The sequence below is a fragment of the Alligator sinensis genome, unplaced genomic scaffold, assembly GCF_000455745.1.
Source record: "Alligator sinensis unplaced genomic scaffold, ASM45574v1 scaffold1255_1, whole genome shotgun sequence".
Lineage (NCBI taxonomy): Eukaryota > Metazoa > Chordata > Crocodylia > Alligatoridae > Alligator > Alligator sinensis.
The window spans coordinates 128,532-150,581 of record NW_005843120.1 but is presented as its reverse complement, the minus strand read 5'-3'; the positions used below and the strand labels follow the sequence as shown (position 1 = coordinate 150,581).

The window sequence follows — 22,050 nt, the reverse complement described above, 5'->3', positions numbered from 1 at the left end:
TCCCAGCTGTCGTCCAGTGGAGGTGGAGGGGCTGTTGCCATTGATACAGTCACCCACTGGGGTTGGGTGTGGGTGGGACATTGCCCCTGCCGGGGGGGGGGCGGGGCCTGCACTGCAGTGGCTCCCCCTCGGGGCCCTACACTAGCCCTCCGCGCGTCACGTGACGGGAGGGGCAGGTTTAATTGGCCGGCGAAGGGGGCTTGGACGTAGCGTTCGCGACGGCGTCACGTGACAGGCTTGCAAATGGAGCGAGGGCTTCAACGTCCCCCTGTCCCGGCTTGACCATAGAGTAGCGGCTCCGGGGGCCAGCGTGCCGCCTTCTTTGTCTATGGTGGCGGGGGTGGGGAAGTAGCAGTTCCGCCTCCGGCCCGGGCGGGTTCCGCTTCCGGCGGCAGCGGCGGGACTGGACGGGGCGGCCATGAGCTTCCTGAAGCGGTTCCCGCCGCCGGCTGAGGGCGTCCGGCACCAGCAGCCCCACACCGAGGCAGTGCTGGGCGGCCGCGCCCTAGGCTCCGGCACCCTCTACATCGCGGAGAGGTGCGGCCGGGCCGGGGGCTCCGCGGGGCTGCCCAGGCCCAGCTGCAGCCCGGGGTGGGGGGTGAGAAGGCCTCAGGGAGACGATCCCGAGTCCCGAAGTCAGTTGAGTCCCTCGGCCCCGGGTGGACCAAGAATCAAGGGGGGAGGTGGTCTGTAAGGAGGGGAGCAGAGTCTCAGACCCGTGGGAGTTGTCCCACGTGCCCCGTGCACGGCTGGGATGAGCCAGGTCGGTGGTGCTACAGTGTCGCCAGCCCTGCCTTGCCCCAAATCATGAGATGCTATTTTTTGAAGCGTGTGGGTGTGTGTGTGGGTTATTTGTGAAGGTGTTGGGGGGGTTCTGCGCCCGTCTCCCTCACTCTGGGAGCTCAGACATGTGATGCTGTTGCCACCCACTGCACGGGCAGGGGACGTGGGCGCGCTGACCACGCAGCACAATCCCTGCCCGCCTGGCGGCAGGAGGCTCCCTGGGGCCGTGGGGCAAATGCAGCATGGTGCAAAGCCCAGTCCATAGTGGACAGCACACTTCTGCCTCCCCCCGTGCCTCTGGCCCTGGGGCCCCATTCACCCCTGCCCCACTCCCTCACCATGGGGGCCTCCATCTGCCCCTCTCCCTCCACCTACCAGCTGGGAAAATCCAGAGATCTGATGGTTGGATATGGAGATCGCGAGTCAGTTATTTTGACTTTGAAATCCTGAGTCTCGGGATGGTTTTGTGATAGTTGGCAGTACTGCTGTTAGGCAGCCGCAGGAGGCTCAGGTTTGGGCCTCCTGTATGTCATGCGGCCCTGCACGGCATCGTTTCTTTGCCAGCAAAGAGCGCTCGGCAGCAGGAAAAATCTTGGTGACGCGCTGCTGGCTGAGAAGCCAGACGGTCCTGGGGTCCTCAGCGAAGGAGAGATGGGATGGGGTTTGTTGTGGAGCACCCTCTTGTGCTGGGTTCCTGCTTGGGGTTGCGATTGCCGCTCTGTTGGTGGGATGGAGCTGCGGCTCAAACAGCGAGTGCTGTCAACCCACGCAGGGCCCAGTTGTGGCCTGTCTTTTTTTTCAATAGACTTTTGTCTGCAGCTCGTACAAGTTGTTCTCGCTCCTTCCTCCCCGCTCTGTTCTAATGTGCTGCAAGGCTTTTTCCAGAGCTGTTTACAGGCCACCAATAGAAGGAGGCAGCGCATGCACCAGTTCCATTATCAGCGATCTGTGTTGTGGGAGAACCAGGTGCTGCTGAATCCAAGTACAGAGCTGCCTGCTTGGAGAAGTGGGGGGAAAAGAGCTCGCTGGGCAGAAATAGGAAAGCAGTTGCAGAACTGGAGAAGCAGGAGCATTGTAGCTACGTCTGGCCTGGAATTTATCAACAGCACCTAAGAGTTGTGTGTGTTTAGGTCAAGAAGTGACCTGCACATTGAGCTGAAACTTGTCCTGGAGGAAAAAGTAGCTTTGGTCATGTTTAGCTTCAGGTAGAAAGTCCTGTTAGCACAGAGATGGAGCCTGGGCTTAGCAGTGACTGGGTGAACGCTGTTCACACCGTCTGTCCTGTGGGTGTGGCTGATTTGGGTGTTGTCTGCGAGATGTCATGGCTTTCCTGAGTTCCTGACTTGCCTTTTATTTATTTTTTTCCCTTAGTCGCCTGTCATGGTTTGATAACTCTGGTCTGGGCTTCTCCTTGGACTACCCCACCATAAGTTTGCATGCTGTCTCCAGGGACCTCACTGCCTATCCATGGGAGCATTTGTATGTCATGGTGAATGCCAAGTTCGAAGGTATAGTATGCCTGCAACGTGCCCCTCTGGTAACTTGTCACTTGAACGGTCAGTTATGAACAGTGGGGAGCTTGGGATTCAGAAGTGCCAGTCCTTGCCCAGCATTTCTCATTTCAAACAACATATCCTAGGGCCTCTGCTCTTTCTCTTGGGACCTCAGCTGAGTGCTGGTATTAGGATCATTCTACCATTGCATTTGCTTTCCTGCTTCTGGGCAAGTTAAACTGTCTCACAGGTCCACATTCTTGTTAAATGTCACTTTTCACCCCTCTGCTCTCTTGAACCTCCTTAAAAATTTCTGCTTAGCCGCAGTTTTCCTTAGATTCTTGTGCCCCCTTCCCATGCTCCATGCATTGCTTTGCACTCCTCTGCTCCACTCATTTAGCATCTCATGAATGGGTGCTCACATGCCTGCTAATGGAGAGCAGACAGGAAACCTCCATCCCATGTTCATGGAACGTTTATTTCACATGAGCAACTTCCATAAGAGTTGCTTATATTTTGAGGCTTGTTGAATCTTTAAAGATTTCCTACAACAGACTTTTTTTTTACAGAGGCTTTTGCCATTTCTTTATTGTTCATGGTTTGGACAGAAATTTGCAGGGCTTTTTTTTTTTTTAATTACTTTTTAAAATCTTTTTACAAATATCAGGTCTGCTATATCTGTTTTGGAAGACTTCTAGGGGAGCATGTGTGGAGTGAAATGTAATGCCTCAGCTGTAGAGCACGAGTGCTAAATCTTTATTAAAGACATCTTTTCTCTGTAATTCTAATCAGTCATTTCTGCTAAGCAGGTGTTAAAGCCAACTAAAAGCTATGGTTTAAATAGACTGACTTGAAAATCTTTCCACCTCCCTAGCACTGTCAGCTGCTTCAGTTTTCAGACTCTTTAACCTTCTCATGTAGTAACTTTGCTGGTAATAATAATAATAGAAAAATCATAGAATCATAGAAAATTAGGGTTGGAAAGGACCTCAGAAGGTCATCTAATCCAACCCCTTGCTCAAGGCAGGACCATCCCCAACTAGATCATCCCAGTCAAGGCTTTGTCTAGCCAGGTCTTAAAAACCACCTCTCTCGGTAACCTGTTCCAATGCCTCACTACCCCCCTGGTGTGAGAGGTTTTCCTGATATCTAACCTAAACTTCCCTTGTTGCAACTTGAGACCATTACTCCTTGTTCTGTCATCTGCCACCATTGAGAACAGTCCAGCTCCATTCTCTTTCGAACCCCATTTCAGGTAGTTGAAAGCTGCTGTTAAATCCTCCTCAGTCTTCTCTTCTGCAGACTAAATAAGCCCAGTCCCCTCCGCCTCTCCTCAGAAGTCATGTACCCCAGCCGCTGAACCATTTTTGTTGCCCTGTGCTGGACTCTGCAATTTGTCCACATCCTTTCTGTAGTGGAGGGCCCAAAACGACCCAGTACTCCAGATGTGGCTTCACCACTGCCGAGTACAGGGGAAGAATCACTTTCCTTGATCTGTTGGTAAAATAGCCTAATAGCAATAAGAAAAAAAAAAAGCCACCAGCATACTTAGCTGTATTAACAGGCATATCACTTTTAAATTGAGAGAAGGAATTCTTCCACTCTATTCAGCATTGGTAAACCTTAGCTAGAGTGTTATGTCTGGTTTTGGGCCCTGCACTTCAAGAAATTTGTGAATAAGTAAATGAGAAAGAATCCAGCATAGATGAACAAAAAAGAATGGGTCTGGACAGCGTGACTTATGAGAAAAGTCTGGAAGAACTGTGGCTGTTTAATCTGGAGAAGAGAAGACCTGGGGAGTGGGGGATGTTGTTAAGTCTTCAGATACTTGACAGGTGGTTAAAAAGAGGACAGAGATAGACTTCTTTATGGCTGCAGAGGAAAAGGCAAGAAATACTGGTCCTAAATTGCAGCAAGAGAAATTTAGGTTGGATGTTAGGAAGAACATTCTGGTGGGAACACATTGCCGCAAGTTGGTGTGGAGCCTCCATCCTTACAAGTTTTTAGTTGCAGATTTGCCAAGCATTTAGCAGGGATAATTTACACAGGGCTGATCCTTCCCTGAGCAGGAGATTGGACTAGGTGACTTCCTGCGGTTCCTTCTAGGCCTGTTTTTCTCCTATGCTATCGGTGTTTTGAGGCAAAGGCTTCAGTGGGGTCTTTATACAGGTTAAGCAACAAAGTGTATGTGATTGTATATTTTTGTCAATTTCCTTTTAAAGCTTTAAAAAAAAAAGCTTCCTTATGGGAGAGTTCGACTGACATGATCATAGATGCATATGGCAAACGAGGAGGGAACAGGGGAGCTCAAATTGTCTGAGCTTTGCTGTTGTCTTGGATGCATTTTGAGGAGCTGTTTGCTTGCTAAAGCAGATGGAACCATAGAGGCTAGTTCAGAGTTCCAAGCAGTATTTTAGGGAGAAATGTACAACTTGTATCTTTTTTTACTCCAGTTCCTGAATGCATCGTTTAAATGATGCTTGTCCTAAAACTGTACATCTAGAGTGGAGTGAACACAGTTTGCAAAGTTACTGAATTTAAATATCTAAGTAATGTTTTGCCATAAGAATGCAGAGCTACTTCTGCCATGGGAGATTCCATACAGTAGGACTTCGTGACAGCCTCATTTTCTGTACAGGCTTGGCCTACAATAAATCTTTTGCAGTCTCTGGGTATGATTAGTTTTCAAGTCTACTGTGGCCTGTATCACAACTCTGTCCAATATTCAAGGCACTTGCCTCAAACCACATCTCTGCAATTGTTACAGGAATCTCCATGATTCATGCAGTGGGATTGGGCAGCGCCCTCTGTTCTTTCCCTTGAAGGCTTTTGTCACTCTTCCAAGTCAGCTGCATGTGCCTGGGAGTTGTTGCTTTCTGAGAAGGATGATCTTGAGATTGACTTCCCTGAAGGCATTAAGCTGGGCCCAGCAGCAGATGGTTGTGCCCAGTGATGTCAGTCTAAAGAGCCTTGGGCAGCCTCCTTGAGTGCTCTGCTTTCAGAGGTGGCAGCTGGTTCCCCCTTGGCTGGGCATCACTCAGCATGGCTTCCAGTTCCTGGCTTCTGATACAAAGCACTCTTCATGGAAGCAGATGCCTGTCTGGCTTGTTTCCATAAATCTTTAGAAAATCTGTTGATGTGTTTCCCAGATTTTGGGCTCAGTCTCTGTAGCAACAAGGCTCCACAGCACGGGCATCTTCCTCTTTGATTCCAGCAGTAGTAAAAGTGCATCAGGCTTTGCTGCTTAGTTAGCAGCCATGAAGCACTTCCTTCCCCATCTTTGAGACTCATCATGTTTCCTGCCCACCTTTCCACCGTGTGTGGCCTGCCTGGCACAGGGAGTGGAGAGATCAGAAACTGAACAAGATTCTCTATTGTGGCATGAGAGCATGGCAGAGAGGCAAACACTGCAGCACCATCTAGTCCAGTATCCTATGTCACACAGTGGCAGAGTGGATGCTGAAACAGAGTGAATGACATGACCAGGGTATTTTCCATTGTTTCTTTCTCACTTGCAGCCTCCAGCATTTAAGGTGTAGGACAATGGTTCCCAAGCTCTGACAGATTGCCTACCACCAATTTAAAACCATACAGCCTTAAGTACCACCAGCAAATTTTTCATACACATAAGTGACAGGCTATGCATTAAAACAACATCAAAACCTTTAGTAATCATAAAACATTGTTTCATCAGTTACGGTAGCCATATAAAACAATTAAAATAAAAAATATATATTGTGATTAGTAGCACAATTAAAAAAAAAATAGTTGCAATTAATGGCGATTTCATCACAGCTAAAAACTCAAAATTATTCAGGTACTTCGTATGGTTGGGGGGTGGAGATGGGGTTTGTGTGGGGGTGAATTTGTGAAGATGTGGGGGGCTGTGGGTGTGTGTGTGGAGTTTGGTGACTGGAGGGGGGTCCCCACATGCCTTTGCAGGATGTGGGGTACTGTGGGTCAGGAGTGAGGGGCAGCAGCAGGGCTGGGGAGGTTGTAGTTGGGAGTGACAGATAGACACGCAGATGTACAGCGCCCAGCAGGTAAGTCTGTGGAGGGGGAGGAGCGGGGGGAAAGGGAAGAGGTGTGGGGGAAGATCTAGGCTCCCATGCTGAGGGAGGGAATGGGACAGGGGCAGGGCTAGGATGAATGGGGCCCCAGGGCCACGGTGGGTTGTGGGACGGAGCCATGGGAAACTTGTCCTGGAGTGCTGGGGGTGCTGCGGCTCCCCGCCGTTGCACGCACCCCTGGGAAGGCATGGGGGGCATGTGCCCCCTGGGTTTGTGCATGGAGCAGAGTTGGGCTACCCGCTGCAGGCTGGGGCTTTGTGCCCCACTGCCATTGTCTCGGAAGCCATGCGCAATGCCATGTGCCTTCTGTGCAGTGACTGCCGCATTCCCTGCCCACCTGGTGGTAGGAGGCACATGGTGTTGCATGCAGCTCTGGAGGGAATGGCAGTGGGGCACAGAGTGCAGTGGGCAGCCTGCTGTTCCCTGGAGGGTATCTCCCCTCAGACTAGCCCACCCTGTCCCCCCAGCAGGAGCAGCACAAAAGGACATGGCCCCTCCCACTGCCCAGGCCCTTCCTGGGGAAGCCTAGGCCTTTGGTGGGGGGAGGAGGGCTCCTGTCACTGTGCACACCTCCGGGGAGGCACATGTCCCCCAGATTTGTGCGTAGGGTGGAGGCAGGCTGCCCACTGAATACTGGGCTCTGCACCCTGCTGCTGCTGCCTTTGGAGCCATGTGCAATGCTGTGTGCTTTCTGCTGCCAGGTTGGCAGGGGATGCAGCATAGTCAGCGTGCGGAAGGCATATGGCATCACATGCAGCTCGAGGCAACAGCAGTGGGGTGCAGGGGTGTGTGTGGGATGGTGGGAACCCCAGGCAGCTCATCCGGGGGGGGGCTCCCATCACTGTGCACACCCTGGGAAAGAGATGTGGGGCACCTGCCCCCTGGGTTTGAGCATGGGGTGGAGGCGGCTGCGTTTCCTTGTGGCCGCATGTGACACCATGTGCCTTCCATGCAAGGACTGCCCAGTGGTGAAAGACGCATGGCGTTGCATGCAGCTCCCAAGACAACAGCAGTGGGGCGCAGGGCCCAGCATGCAGTGGCAGCCGCCTCCGCCCCAAACATAAATCGGGGGCAGGTGGCCCCTGTGCCTACCCTGGGGTGCGCACAATGGTGGGAGCCTCCCTGCACCCCTGGAAAGGCCCAGTTTGTCCTAGCAAGGGCTGTGGCGGGTGGGGTTGCCCAGTGGCACCCAGGGTGGGGCCTGGCTGGTCCCGCGCAGCTCTGCAAGGGGACACTGCCTGGCCAAGACAGGATGCCAGGCTTGGTGGGAGCTTTTTGGTTCCTGCCTCAGCCTTCTTGCACTGTGGGTACGGTGCGAGCGGGGCAGAGATGTCCCTGCTGCAAGGGCCTGGCCACGGGAGCTCCTGGGAACAGCTGCTGCGACTGCCTCAGCCTGCCCAGCATTGCCCACCTGCAGCAAGGGGCCGGGGCTGGGACAAGCACTGCACAGGGCCGCTGCACTGCAGGCTTCCAGATGGCTTGGCACTGAGCATTGTCTGTGGCGGCTATTCCCAGAGCCCAGGTAGTCCCTGCTGTGGTCTGGGGAGCTCTGCTCTGCTTGTGCTGCTCATGGAGGCTGAGCCAAGACTCCCCCAAGCCCGGCATCCTGCCTCGGCCAGGCAGCTTTTCCTCGCAGGCAGGGCAGCTGCACCCTATCTCCCCACGGAGCTGCACAGCCTGGGCCAGGCCCCACTTCGCATGCCGCTGAGCACCCGCACTGCAGCCTGAGTCTGTGGATCCCTGGAGCAGTCCCCGCTTTCCGCCTGGCCCCCGCTTTCCGGCTGCCGCCTTCCCAAGGGCCTGGGCGGGCCAGCCTATCTGCTTCTTCCCCACTCTCCCCACACCTCACTCCCTCCCTCCCTCATTCCCTGTCTTCTCCTTTCTCATCACACCATACTTAACAAAAAAGAATATACAAGAACAAAGGTAGCATATGAGGTTTTATTTTTGTCACCAGGTTTAGAATTTTTAGAAAACATGGTTATTTACTTTAAAAAAAAAAAAAAAAAAAAAAAGAAGCAACATTTATGATGATTAACTGTATTAATATGCAGTGTGTCCCTCCATGTACTCCCCACCCCAGTTTTTTTTTGTGTGCCAGCACTCTGGCACCTTACAGGGTACACAATGCATTTTTTTTCGATACTTCGGCCAAAAATGTTGCCTACCCCAGTTTATACTGTCTTGTTTCCAATTTACAATTGTTTTATATGGCTACTGTCACTGATAAAACAATGTTTTATGATTACTAAAGGTTTTGATGTTGTTTTAATACATGGTCTGTTTCCTATGCATATGAAAAATTTGCTGGTGGTACTTAAGGCTGTATCATTTTAAATTGGTCTGTCAGAGTTAACTCAGTCTGTCAGAGTTGGGGAACTGCTACCCTAAAAGATCAAATGAACCAGATTTTGGAGAAACCATAAGCAGCTTTCTCATAAATACTTTCCTCCTTGAAGAGGAAGAGCCAAAAGAAGATCCCATGGCCGAAGGGGAAGAGGAGGAGGATGACAGCGATGATGATGTTGAACCCATTGCCGAATTCAGATTTGTTCCCAGCGACAAATCAGCCTGTAAGTGAAAGAGTGAAATACTTGTGCTGCTCCTGCCATCTGGGGGGTTCAAAATGCTTTCTGAAAGCTGAGTAAAGTCTCTGTCTTTATGAGGTAGGGACACGCTACATATGGGGCTTGGGGCCTAGAGTGGGCAAATGACATGACTCTACAGCTCTAGTCTAAGTGCTAGATTTCCATCTCCCTAGAGCAGTAGTCCTGAACCTTGCTGGCCTCAAGGCCTTACTTGGAAAATGCCAGTTCTTAGTTTTCACTGGCTTTTTGATTACAGAAAGATACCAGAGCCGTTCTTCTGTCGAAAAGACCTTAGAAAGCCTGCAACAGGTCTGAATGGGTTGGGCACTATTGATTCCTATTTGAAAACTGGATTTATCTTGCAAATTGTGTTTGCACACCTAATAGTGCTAATATGATGCTGCACCCCACAGCAGTTTTAAAAGGATCTCGGGGTACCCTGGTAGGGAATCACTGCCCCAGAAGTAGTGATATAGGCTGTGCTAATGTTTTGTCAGTCCTTGTGTCCCAGTTAAAGCTGGGATCTGCTGGGCAGCTAGTTCTCTCTGTGGATTCCAGGTTAGTGTTGCGACATGTACCTGAATGTAATTCCCAAGAATATCCAGGCTCTTTACCTGCACGCTTATGATTTAATTAATCTAGACTGGCATTGGATTTGTATCATAGGTATGTTTAATGACAGACTCATTATCATGACTAATATAATTGTCTACATCATTACTTCATTAAGAAGGCAGGAGTTGGCCAGACCTCTGGTCTCTCCAGGCTGGTGCCTTGCCTCTAACAGTGCTTAGTGTAAGATGCCTCAGAATTAGTGCAAGAAACCCCCAGTAGATAGTCTCAGAATAAATTGCTCCCTAAAAGAAGCACCTGCTTAACTGCTGTCACCTAATGAAACAGGTAGACAGTGTATCTTAGTGGGTAGAGCAGTTGGAGCTGGTATCAATTCCTAGCTCAGCAACCAGCCTAATGAGCAACCTTGGACAAGTCACTTCACTCTTCTTGGCTTCAGTTTCTCCACCAGTAAAAAGGGAACAGGAATACTGACCTCCTTTGTAAAATGCTTTAAGGCCACTGGTGGCAAGAGGTGTATAACAAGCTGGGTTGTGGTGTTCATGGTCAGATCTTTGTCCTGGATCATTAGATTTTGTGTCCCCTTTAAAATCTTGTTATTTAGTGTATTAGTGAATGTTGATTACCCAGAGAAATATCTCAGCCCTGTGTTTCTCCTCCTTGCCTGTTCATCTCATCTTCTGTCAGCGAGTTCTACAGGCTACACCTGCAGTATTCTCAAAAAATCCTTGTCAGACTTGAATTAGCCACATGGGGAGTTTTTAGTTAGAGCTTTTTAATTGCACCCACTGTTAGGTTGTTCTTGTAAGGCATATAAGTATCCACTTTAGTTATTCAGAACTATTGTATTGACTTTTGTCACATCCTTTTCATCCGTCTCCTCTCTCAACTCAAGAATTTTCAGTTACCCCTCTCAGAAATCTCCCAGGCCTTTGATAATGTTGTTGGCCCTCTCTGACCCTCTTTTGGCTCCCCTGTCTCCTGTGATATGACCAGATCCAGGCACAGTATTCCTGTTGAAGGAGTGTCCTTGGTTAATAGAAAGGTCTTATCCTGTTATCTCATTCTATATGTGTCCCAGAACTGTTTTTGCTGCACCTTGGGTTGATGTTTGCTGAGAGGAGAAATGCAGGATTTCTTCTTGCCTGTTTATTTCCTGTTAGAACCATCAGTGTTCATGAGCAGTGAAATGATAGAGGATACATGCCTATTCTTGCTTTCTTATGGGTCTTGGACAGTTTTCATAGCCATCTTTGGTTTTACATAAAGGAAGTGGTACCACCCCCCTTCCACATTGTTAAAACCTATTAAACCCAGTCCTAATGTGACTCTTTGGGGTCTTGCACAGTTAACGCCTGACCATTTGTTCCAACTCCATTTTGTGTCCCAGTGGCTTTTAATCCGGGGCACAGGCTTTCTGTCACCCTGTGATTTTTTTTTTTTTTAAGGCCCTGAGTTGATTTTAAAGAGGCTGTTGCCTAAAAAAGATTACTTAAATTGCCCACAAAATTATAATCTTAGATTAGAGCGTGTAGACAAATGTCCTTTTTAGCTATTTTAGATAGAGGCGGGGAGCTTCCACTTAGGAGCACTGGTAAGCTGTTATGATTTCTGTGATTATACATCTCTGATCTAGTAGTGGATGAAGCAAGGTTAAAGTTAGAGTGGTTTGGCTGCACTTCTATCACTACAGAACCATGCACATGTAACAGTTGCATGGTGCCAGTTTATTTTAGTATAATTTGATAGTGATACAGTTAAGTCTGTCCATACCCATGGCACAGCCTTAGGAATTGCTTAGTTCACTGGCTCTGGTGAAGGAGTGTCTTCATCCTCTGAGCTCTTCTTCCATCCCAGGAGGTCTTGGCTGCTGCCACGGTGGATTTAAGTGGTGAGAGGTTTTCGATGTTCTAAGCACCTCCACAACTCCTTCTGTGTATGCAACAGGCCCCCTCCTTTTGCAGAGGAAGGTATTTAGTGCCTGATTAAGATGAGCACCTTTTTCACATCCCTGCTGTGGTCTGTAGACCTATTTGGGCCGCTTGCCCACAAAAGAAGTCTGTTTTGTTTATCCAGTGGAAACTATGTTCTCAGCCATGTGCGAGTGCCAAGCCCTGCACCCGGACCCGGAGGATGAAGATTCGGACAATGATTATGAAGGGGATGAGTACGATGTGGAGGCTCACGGTTAGTGATGCTTTTTCTATTAAATGCATGCTGCCTCATGCCCTTGCTGCCTCCCTTAACAGCTGTTCTCCAGCTACGCATTACGTCCTGAGTATGCATGTGCATGCCAGCATTCGTCAAAAAGCTCCTTTTCTGTGGTTGGTACCGCTCTTGAGTTCTTAAAGCTGAGGCGTTGTATATTTGTTAAGCACACAAAAACGCAAAATAATCAGTAACCAGACTACGGAGGGCTACCTGCCCAGCAAAAAAAAAAATAAAAAAATCCTAGTGCAGCCTTGTTGTATTCCCCAAACAACCAAGACACTGATCGCAGCTGTCTCTCTGTGCCATCAACGTGTTGTAAATGTGAATTTAACACCTAGACCACTTTACCCAAAATTTATATAACTATATTGTATTGTTGGCTGAGGCACCACCTTAGCCTCCCTGATGGTTGCTCAGCAGCCGCTCCAGCTTGATCCATTCAGCCACTCTCCTTTTGCTGCAGACTGCTCCTGCTTCCAGGTATGTGTTGCTGGAGAAAAGGGCAGTAAAAGTTTGTTTCTCTAGGCAACGACTGCCTGGTTGGCTGTGGTTTCTAGCCCTTTGTGAAGGAGTCCAGGCCTTTGGAAGGGTCACAGTTTCAGGAAACCACTTCATACCCATGCTTAACTTTAAGCATGTGAGTGGTGCCACTTGACGTCTTGTATAGAAATGTCAGGAAAGGGAACTATTTCTGGAGCAGGCATTTTGGCTTTTTTGTAGTTAAAGAAATGTCCTCCTGGAGATGGAAGGCAATTTGCTTTTTTCCTCCTCCCTAAAACAGGGGAAATAGTTTCCTGCCTATTTTATATAGCTTCCAACAGCAGTTGATTAGAGACAGTGCAGGTAGAACCAGCTGTAATTAAGGTTACATGTATTTTTTCACTATGAAACACTGTTCTTTGCCAAGCTAGGGTGAACAACGTGAGCCAGGAACCTGTCTTAGCTAAGTTTTTCCTGCATATTCAATCCAGAACAGTTCAGCGGTTTTATACCAAGGTTGGGAGGAAGTAGTAAGCGATCACATAATTATAGAGTATCAGAAGGCACACAAGGGGGCCAAATTGTTTGCACAGACAAGTCTGCATTCTAGTATTTCCTGGCTTGAGTGCTTGACTTGGCAATATTATAAATTGGCTAATGTTGTTTTCTACCTTAATGTCGTTGAAATGTTGATGAGACATCATTGACGCTTGTAAGCATCTTTAATTGACAGTACAAAATTTTCATTAAAGAAAGTATTTAAAAGCTATTTTAGATGGTGTGCGCTTTGTCCTGAAGTTGTCTTGTCATAAAGTTTAGTTACAAGATTTGTTTCTGAAATGCTACTGAACCCATCTCATTTTTATTCTGATTTGCTTTAAAATATCTTAACGGCCTTTAAAAGATATTCTTAGGGCCTGATCTGGGAATATCTAAAAATTTGCTTAGTATTGTAGGCACTTGCTAAAAATTAACTTTTTTTTTTGTAGAACTGGGACAAGGTGACATCCCCACCTTCTACACATATGAGGAAGGATTGTCCCACTTGACTGCAGAGGGCCAAGCTACCTTGGAGAGACTGGAGGGCATGCTGGCCCAGTCTGTGAGCAGCCAGTACAACATGGCGGGAGTGAGAACAGAAGATTCTGTAAGGGAGGTAGAAGGTGAGTCTTGGCCTGTTCCTTTAAGCTGCATGTTAAGACATCCTGATCTTTGCTTACATCGTTCTCTGTAGCAGTAACCATGGGGAAAGTGACTGATGGCCAGGCTGATGGAGCATATGTGCTTTGGGAATACAAAGCAGGTTTTGCTCAAACAGCAAGTAATGATGTTAAGATAAACTACCCAGGTGTCTAAATATTTCCATTATTTAAAATACGCGATCGCTGTTCTGAGCTTTACAAATTGTGGATTGTCAAATTGGAGAAACATAGTGGAGCAAAGGAAGAAGAGAAGCTTTGTGCTGTTAAAAAGCCCTCCCATTTATATTTAAAAGTGCAGGATTTTTGCTTTCCCATGGGTCAAAAATGAATACAGCATCTGATTATAGACTTGCACTAGTGGAGCTCAGATTTTTAAAAGTCTAAATATACATTTAGACTACAGGATCTCCCGTGAAATAATCTGCCAAGTATTGACCTTTTAATATCCTTTTCCCATCTCAGCAGCATAGTCAGTCAGTACATGTGATGAGCTGCACTAACCAGTGCACCTACTTTATTTTAGCTTCAACTCTGCATTTTATTTCGTGGTAGGTCAGGGGCGGGCAATTATTTCAGACGGAGGGCCGCTTACTGAGTTTCGGCAAGCCATCGAGGGCCGCATGACAGGCAGCCAGGGGCAGATAAATATGAATTTTCTAAATTTTTTTAGGGGCCCTGCGGGCCGGACTGAATGGCCTGGTGGGCTGCATCCGGCATGCAGGCCATATTTTGCCCACTCCTGGTTTAGGTTGTGTGTTCTGGGCTTGGAGATTAAATGCTGTGGTGTAGGATGTGTTTATGTATCATTTGCTTTCATGAAGTCTCCCTTCATTGCAGCGTACAGTGTTGACTTCTTAATCCCATATTCTGGATGTGAGGAATATGATTTTCAATTAACTATCCAACTTGAGCTTGCACTGAGCAGTTTTTGTAGCCTTCCTGCCTCTAATTGGCTATGGCACGTTGTTCATACATCAAAGTTTTTGCCCAGTTCAGAGTGAATGGATCATCAGATTTTTTTTTCTGATGTTTCCTGACGTTCTGCAGCCCAAGGGATAGGTCCTGACATACTAAAATTGATGGCAGCTATGAATAATTAGTGGTTCCCAAAACATGCTGATTTAGAGTCTAACTCAGGCTACACTCAGTTTACATGTTTTTCTGATCCTGAGTTCAGCTGCATTGCAGGGGTTTGAATCCCAGTTTAAGCCAAATAAACATTCACATTCTCAACCAATATTTGCAAGTGGGGGGGTAGAAACTGCAGCTTAACAATCTTGCCTTTCTGTGGTATGAAACTTAGTGATTTAATATTGTCTGATGTCCTGCAAAGGCTTTTTATCAGCCCACAATGAAATAGATCTGGGAATCTGCAGGTTTTCAATTGGTTACAAGAGCTTTGTATTTTCTGCATTACTAACCTGTTGCCGGCAGAGGGCACTGCCTGTCTTTGTGTCATAGGCATGTGTTCTGTTTGTGAGGGCTTCAATACTTCGTTGCCTTTCTCTTCCAGATGGGATGGAGGTGGATATAGCACCAACAGTCGCAGGGCAGTTTGAAGATGCAGAAGTTGATCACTGAGGACACACTGCTGTAAGCTTAAAATTTAGTTCTTTCTATCTTCAATGCAAGGCATTTCAGATTCATAGATGTTAGGGTCGAAAGGGACCTCAATAGATCATTGAGTCCGACCCCCTGCATAGGCAGGAAAGAGAGCTGGGTTTAGATGACCCCAGCTAGATGCCCCTCTAACCTCCTCTTGAAGACCCCCAGGGTCTCTGCAAGACCTTTTTGCCTTGTGAGCTGGCTGAGTCGAGAATTGCCTGTAAGCCTCTACCTTAAATTATTCTTTGAAATTCCATGGAAGGTTTTGTGGGTAAACCTGCAATTTTGTTGTGTCAGTAAGTCTTTGAAAAGCATTTCTAATTGTATATCTTAAATCTCTGCACGTTTGATAAGCCAGGGGAGAGCAATTATTTGGGCCCAAGGGCCACATAGGGAGTATTGAGCTTTCGCAGGCTCGGTCAGCACCCCTCCTCTCCTCCTGCACCCCTCAACATCTCACCAAAACTCCCTATGGGGCTGTGGGTGGGTGGGAAGCAGTGTTCAGGAGCAGGAGTGGTGGGTGAGCCTGGGATCATGGGGCCAGGTTGCAGGGTGGTGATAGCTCCAGGCTGCTCTCTGTAAGCCTTTGCCCTCTGGGGTTTGATGTGGGGTGTGAGGAAGGCTGCCTGGGTGCTAGGTCCCTGGAGCCTGCCATGGGTTAGGGAAGGGGTGGGGGTGCATGCAGCAGAGCTTGCCTGGGCTGTGGAGTTTGTGGCACTCTGCATAGGGCTGAGCCCTGTGCGCTCATGTCAGGGCAGCCTGTACCATGCTCCCACTGGATCTATTCTGCTCCCCCTGCCTCCAGCGGCAGCTCCTACCCTTGCTGCGGTGCAGCAAGCAGCTTCTGGTGGGGCTATTCCCAGTGTAGCTGCAGCTGGCTGGGTGCTGCTCTGCTTATCCTGCCTCCAGCAGTGGCTCCTGCTCCTGCCCCTGCTGTGCCAGGTCACTCAGATTTCATAGACATTAGGGCTGGAAGGGACTTTGCAAAATCATCTGGTCCAGCTCCCTGACCAACGGGCAGGAAGTCAGCGGTGGTCAGATCACCCTAGCAGGCAGGCAGTTTTGGTGGAAGGTGGCTGAGAGCTGGAGCCCTGCGCACTGGGGCAGGAGCCACCCAGCTGAAGCTGCCCACCCACTCACCTGGAGCAGCACAATGCGGTGCGGCAGAGGCAAGATCAGGAGCGGGAGCCATCGCTGGAAGAGGGGTAGGGAGCAGAGCAGCATCTGGCTGCAGCCGTACCAGAAACAGCCCCACCAGAAGCTGTACACACTTGCTGTGGGCACTGGCGGGAGCCTCCCCAGCACAAGTGGAGAGGCTTGGCTACATCTGCAGTACCGTGGGGGCAGCCCACAGGCTGTATTTTGCCCACCCCTGTGTTAAGCTGTGGAACAGGCTACCATGTAGCATTCCAGTCTTTTCATCACTGATCAGTTTAAATTAGTGTCTTATTTGGGTCCTGACCTTACCTGCTTCATTGAAACCTTTTTGATAGATCTGGATCTTAGGGTAGATTGTCCAATTCCACATCCTCTCTTGGAAGTTATCAAGATACTGAGGCCACTTCTGGAAAGCTACCACCTTCAGTATCCATTATTTCCTCTCTTTAGTGTAGACTATTTGGCAAACATTCAAGGCGCTTCTCTCATTTTCTTAGATGACTGTTATGTGGAGCAGCAATGTCCAAAGTCTTCCCTTAATGTCAGACAAGGTTCCTTGGGTGAATTTGATATCTTTTATTAGACCAATAATAAAAGATATCAAATTCACCCAAGGAACCTTGTCTGCCTATGTCCTTAGACCAACACAGCTACAACCTAAATCCCTTAATGTCAGACACTCGTGACATCTGCACCTTAATGTGGGCTCTAGAAGGAAAGTTCAGCTCGAAGAGTTCCCTCCCAGTGCTTATCCAGACTTGGGTTTCCTTGATGGTGGTAATGTCAGTGCATGCCACTTTCTACAGAAACATTACAGCCAAATGTTCATGTTGTGAGCACAGGCAGAGTGAGGGTGGGTTTGGGACTTGGATATCACCTGGGAACAGGTGCTAGAGCAGTGCTTCCCAAACGTTTCCTTAGCATGACCCCATTTCCTCAGCATAGCTTCTCACTCCTAACTTGCAGCCTCCCTGCACGCAGGTGCCTCTTACTCCCAACCCACAGCCCCCTGGTCCTGCTGGTGCCCCTCAGTCCCAATCTGCTTCCCCCCACTCTCCCCACATGCCCCAGGGCCTGCAGCCCCCTGCCCCCCACCCACTGCAGCAGTACTTGAGCCCCAGCTGCTGCCTGCAGGAAGCAGCAGGTGCTGAGGCTGGAGTGCAGACCCTACCTGTCTGCCTGTCCCCTCCCCTGCTGGCAGCACGGCCTGAGTGGAGCCCGTGGGCGGGAGGGAGGATGCAGACTGCCTGCTGCAGGCTTGGGGCTCCCCACCCTGCTGCCCTTCCCCCGGGCCTCCAGCCCAGCTGGCGGGACCTGGTGCAGGAGAGGGTGCCGTGCCATGACACCATGTGCTGATGATGTGACCCCATTTAGGGTTCTGACCCACAGTTTGGGACCTGCTGCACTAGAGGAAATAATATTTGTGACTTTGCTGACACAACATCAAGTTAACCAACTTTCCTATCCTGTCATTGCAACGGCAGTGCCACTGTCTTTGCCTTCTTTTACCTGTGGCACGTTCTAGGGAGTTCTTGGGGTTTCTGGTTTTGTACCTTGTAGCTGTGCGTGAGGGTGTAAAGTGATGATTAGGGAAATTCTTGGGGTGAAAGGTTGCCTGCAGAGGCAGGAGACTGATCCTGTGATCTTCTGAAGGTGGTGTCCTGTCTTCCAGACTCTGTTCTTTGTCAGACTGCACAATGTTACACTACAGGAGTTCAGTGGACGGTGGTATTCTCCTTTATCAACCTGGATTGCTGGGCAGTTAACCAACTGCTCCATTTCAGTGGTGGATAAAATAATTCTAGCCTGACTCAGGGTACGGCTGCATGTACGTATGGAGCTATTTCCAAAGGGGAACAGCTGATATGTAGGTATAGGCTTGGCAGAATTGGATTTAAAAAAAATACTTTTTATGGATAATATCAGTGTTTCTTTTTAAGCGTTTCTTTTTACTTTTATCAACTTTAAATTTTCAAGATTGCGCAAAATTAGGGATGTGGGAGACAGACAGTTTATTAACGATAAATGTAACCACTGCAGGACTGCTGCCAGCTGAGTGGTAGAGCTGTGGTCAGTCCTAGCTCTGCTTGCCCGTAGCTCCCTTTTCCACTCTGTCACTTCCCCTTCTTTTGTTCCCAGTCCCCTGGGGTTTCCGGGAGTTGCAGTCCAAACTACAGTCAGCATGGTTCTGTAGGACCATCATTTTTCTTATTTACCCTTTCTATAAATTTTGATTATTGATGATAGAAATATTTTTTTTGTCAGTCGTGTGAGGTGAAATCGATGTTTACTGATGAATCAAATCCTGCCAAGCCTTTATTATGGACAAGCGGGGGACGATGCAAATATAGCAAAATTATTCCAGCTTTAACCCTGCTTTATCCTGGGTTAGTCTGAACAGTTTTGCTGCATTTTTATCTTTCCTGGCTTGTCCAGGTCTGACAATTAACATTTTTGAAACCTTTCCCTCGTGAGGCAGCTCCCAATGTACGTGTCCACACCCTATAATGTCTCTCTCTGTGAAACGGATGAAGAGCCTTTGGTCATGGGCATCTGATTGGGTTAACTTGAGCAAGTCAGACTCTTCCTGTTTTAAAAGCTGCAAGCACTTGGCAAGGTCCCTCGGGGCAGTTTAACCAGGCCCAGGACTGGCACGCCTGCTACTGGAGGAATCTGGACTAAATGTGTCACACTTCAAATGCCTTTCAGCGCAGAGCCTGCTGGTGATGGGGTGAAGCCATGGTATTACTTCCCCTCCCCCATCCCCAGGTTTATGTCTGCAGCTTTCTCTGTCCCTGTGTCCCCAGAACCTTTGGGATGAAAGAACTTTGATTATGTCGCTCTTGCTGTAAAGTCCTACAGTAAATGTGAATAATTGCAAAATCCAGGTGTTGTCTTTTCACTACATTGTCTCTGCTGATCCCCCTGCTGACAAGTTTGTAGTGCACAGATTGCCAAGTAAAGGAGGGAGCATGTTGTAATCTTCAGAGTGTACTGTGAAGCAGATCAGTCTAAGTTTAAATCTTCAGTTTCAGGAACTTTTATGAACAGACTGAATCCGCAGGAACGCTTCACTTCAGTATTCCTGTAGGGAGCAATGACCCACCTTCATGTGAAACTAATGCTGTGTGTTACTGCTCATTACACAAACGAGACATGACAGTTGCCTGCTGAAGCTTTTATGAAGAATAGATTTTTGTTCATGCCAAATCATGAGGGTTCACATTTTTGTTCCTGTTTGTATTAAGCTGGCTGGTCCTGGGTCTCGTGCATGCGCACACGTATCCTGTGTTGATTTTAAAGCAGGTGTGTACGTGGGGCCTGGATTTCAGAGCTGTCAAGCACTTGAAGCTCTCCTCACTGAGACCTGTTGGTGTTCAGCCCCAACAAGCCATTGTTATCCCAGGCTGCTGCTAGCAACTGTCGAAAGGGTTTTTTGAAAAGCTAAATAACCTAATTCTTCAAAGCTAATGTATCCAAATGTGATGCCTTGTATTTTTCAGATTCCTCTAGTGCCACTTCCAGAGTAAGTTGCAGAAGGCGCTGCAGTGACTATCAGAAATTAACCCTTCTGTATTAATGACCTAAACATGGACGTCTAGGTCTGTAAATGCTTTTATAGATGTGCTTTAAAACAGGGTTTGACATTTGTGACCACTGTGGGGTTATTTAAAGGATAAAACAATAAAACCTCTTGCATCTAACACCTGAAAGGGGCTAATCATGGCTTGTTTCTAGGAAGCCTTTGTAGAAATTCTAGGAATTAAGAGATACAATTGTAATTAGAACAGAATTCTAGATTGTCCTAGAATTTTTCCATATTTTTGTACCTGTTCAGTGAGTCAGCCATGTATGATAGAAACAGAAACGTTACAAGATTGATGAAGAGAAGTAAGGTCAGGTGAGGCTGCAAAGCAAACTAAATTTAAAGCCCTGCAAAACTGACTTTACCAGTTTAGTACTTGTGTGCTGTCATTTCTTTAATGACAGTGCAGGGGTGGGGGGAGAGACTGGGATGCAATCCGTGAAGTCAGGAGATGAGCTTTGTTTTGTGTCTTTGTAATAAATGTTTAACAAGCTTGTTAAATAAACTTAGACTTTTGTATCTCACAGTCCAGCCTGATTTTTTCCAGCCTCCATTCACTGTCCTCAGAAGACATGTCTTGCTGTTCTGGGCTCTGCTTGGGCAGTTCTTTGCGGTGTTAGGATCTGTTGGTGCTTCTCCTCGAGAGGACACTTCTCTGCGTGAGGGATTTGCACTGCACTGGTGGCAGCGGGGCTGGTCTTGGCACTTTTTGAGCTGGAGAGCTCCCTTTCACCATACCCCATCATATTCTCAGCCTTGCTTGAAAACAAGGTTTATGCCTTCCCTCCAGTTTGTTCCCCATAATGCATGTCCCTGAAGATAACTTCATTCCCCTCCATCTCTTCTTCTGAAGTCAGTCTGAGAAACTACTCTGATCATGATAACTCTCCACTCCCTGCTTCTGGTTACAGCTTACACCATTTATCTTTTACCGTACACAGGGAGGAGACGACTCTTGTGAAATCGTTCTGAAGTGTTCACTTACTGTTGGAATGCCTGAAAATACTGTGTGGTATAAGGCCTGTCCTGAAGTTGTAACACCTCAGATGTAGCTGTTTGATAGAGTTCTTAAATATTCATGTTCCAGAAATGTTTGTCAAGTACCATTATAAATGTGCTGTATATGGTAAGAAGCTTTCAAAATTACTGTCTTTAAGTCTGTTATCAAGCAAAAAAACTAAGACTTTGCCAGTAAAGAACATCCAAAAGGACAGCAGCAAAAACCTGGGAAACTGAACATTCATCCATTTATATGCTGTAAACGTCTCTGAAATTTTTAGATACACTGTTGAAAACTGAATGATTTTGAGAACTTGGGGAGACCTGGGAAGACTAGGTTGGAGGAACCTGTTCTGCCTGGTGCTCACAACAAACTGTGATAACTGTTGGTGCACTTGGACATTTCATTGTTTCCTTCCTGTCTATATCCATTTGTTGTCTCTGTGGCTTCTACTTGCATCCTAACCTCAAGGGACACTGTTTAGACAGCACCCAGCAGAATGGGGCCCAGTCAATTGTTGGGGTTTCTAGATGACACCTCTAATGCAGAGGTCCTGGAGTTCAGAAATGAGAGAGAGAATGGTCCTGGGCAGTAAGTAGGCTTTTGTGTGTGGGTCCCTTTATATTGCTTTCCTGGCGCTCTGTTCTGTATCAGGTTTGGATCGTTGTTGGTGTCATGGTCCAGTAGCTCCGTTCTTCTGCAGCCATTGCCCAATCAACCTGTTTGTGCTATGAAATGGGTGCAAATGAGCTAGTGCTGAGCCTCACTTTAATGCAGATCTAGCCAGTTCCCTCTATTCCAGTGATTTTCAACCAGGGTGCGACAGCACCTGGGGGTGCCTTGGGAACTTTTCAGGGGTGCCGCTGAGTGCCAAGCAATGCTACCACTTCAGGTGTGCAAATATGGTTCACAAGATGAATCCAGAGATTTCAGATAGGAATCCCCATAGTGTTAAAACCGTTCTGACCTGTTGTAGGCTTTTGGAGTTCTTTGCAACAGAAGGATTCCTCTAGTATTTTTCTGTAGTCAGAAATCAAGTAAAAAGTTAAGAGCTGACACTTTCCAAGGGATACTTTCAGTCTACAAAGGTTGAGAACCACTGCTCTCTTTCTCTACTCTGGCTGACATAAACTCCAAATTAGTCAGTCTGTTCCCCCCCCTTTTTTCCCCACAATCACTCCTGGTATTTTATAAACTAATTATTTTGATACCTTGGAAACCATTTCAGTTTAGAGATGGAGAATTCAGATACTGGAAGGTTAGGTGAACTAGACAGAGATTAGGATTTCTGCTGCATGCCA

At 47.8% G+C, this 22,050-nt stretch overlaps 1 protein-coding gene across 1 annotated transcript; it reads left to right on the top strand.

Moving 5' to 3' along the window:
- Window positions 1-229: 229 nt before the first annotated feature.
- Window positions 230-20,273, top strand: CLNS1A (chloride nucleotide-sensitive channel 1A). Its single transcript, XM_006037474.3, has 7 exons — window positions 230-537; window positions 2,155-2,291; window positions 8,806-8,919; window positions 11,584-11,694; window positions 13,188-13,361; window positions 14,914-14,993; window positions 19,667-20,273. The coding sequence occupies exons 1-6, from the start codon at window positions 419-421 to the stop codon at window positions 14,979-14,981; spliced, it is 723 nt and encodes a 240-aa protein (XP_006037536.1). The 5' UTR covers window positions 230-418; the 3' UTR covers window positions 14,982-14,993; window positions 19,667-20,273.
- The last annotated feature ends 1,777 nt before the right edge of the window (window positions 20,274-22,050 follow it).

Coding starts and splice junctions, on each gene's coding strand:
- CLNS1A (XM_006037474.3), top strand. CDS start 419: ATGAGCTTCCTGAAGCGGTTCCCGCCGCCGGCTGAGGGCGTCCGGCAC. Junction 8,920..11,583: donor TCCCAGCGACAAATCAGCCT/GTAAGTGAAAGA, acceptor TTGTTTATCCAG/TGGAAACTATGTTCTCAGCC. Junction 13,362..14,913: donor TTCTGTAAGGGAGGTAGAAG/GTGAGTCTTGGC, acceptor TTTCTCTTCCAG/ATGGGATGGAGGTGGATATA.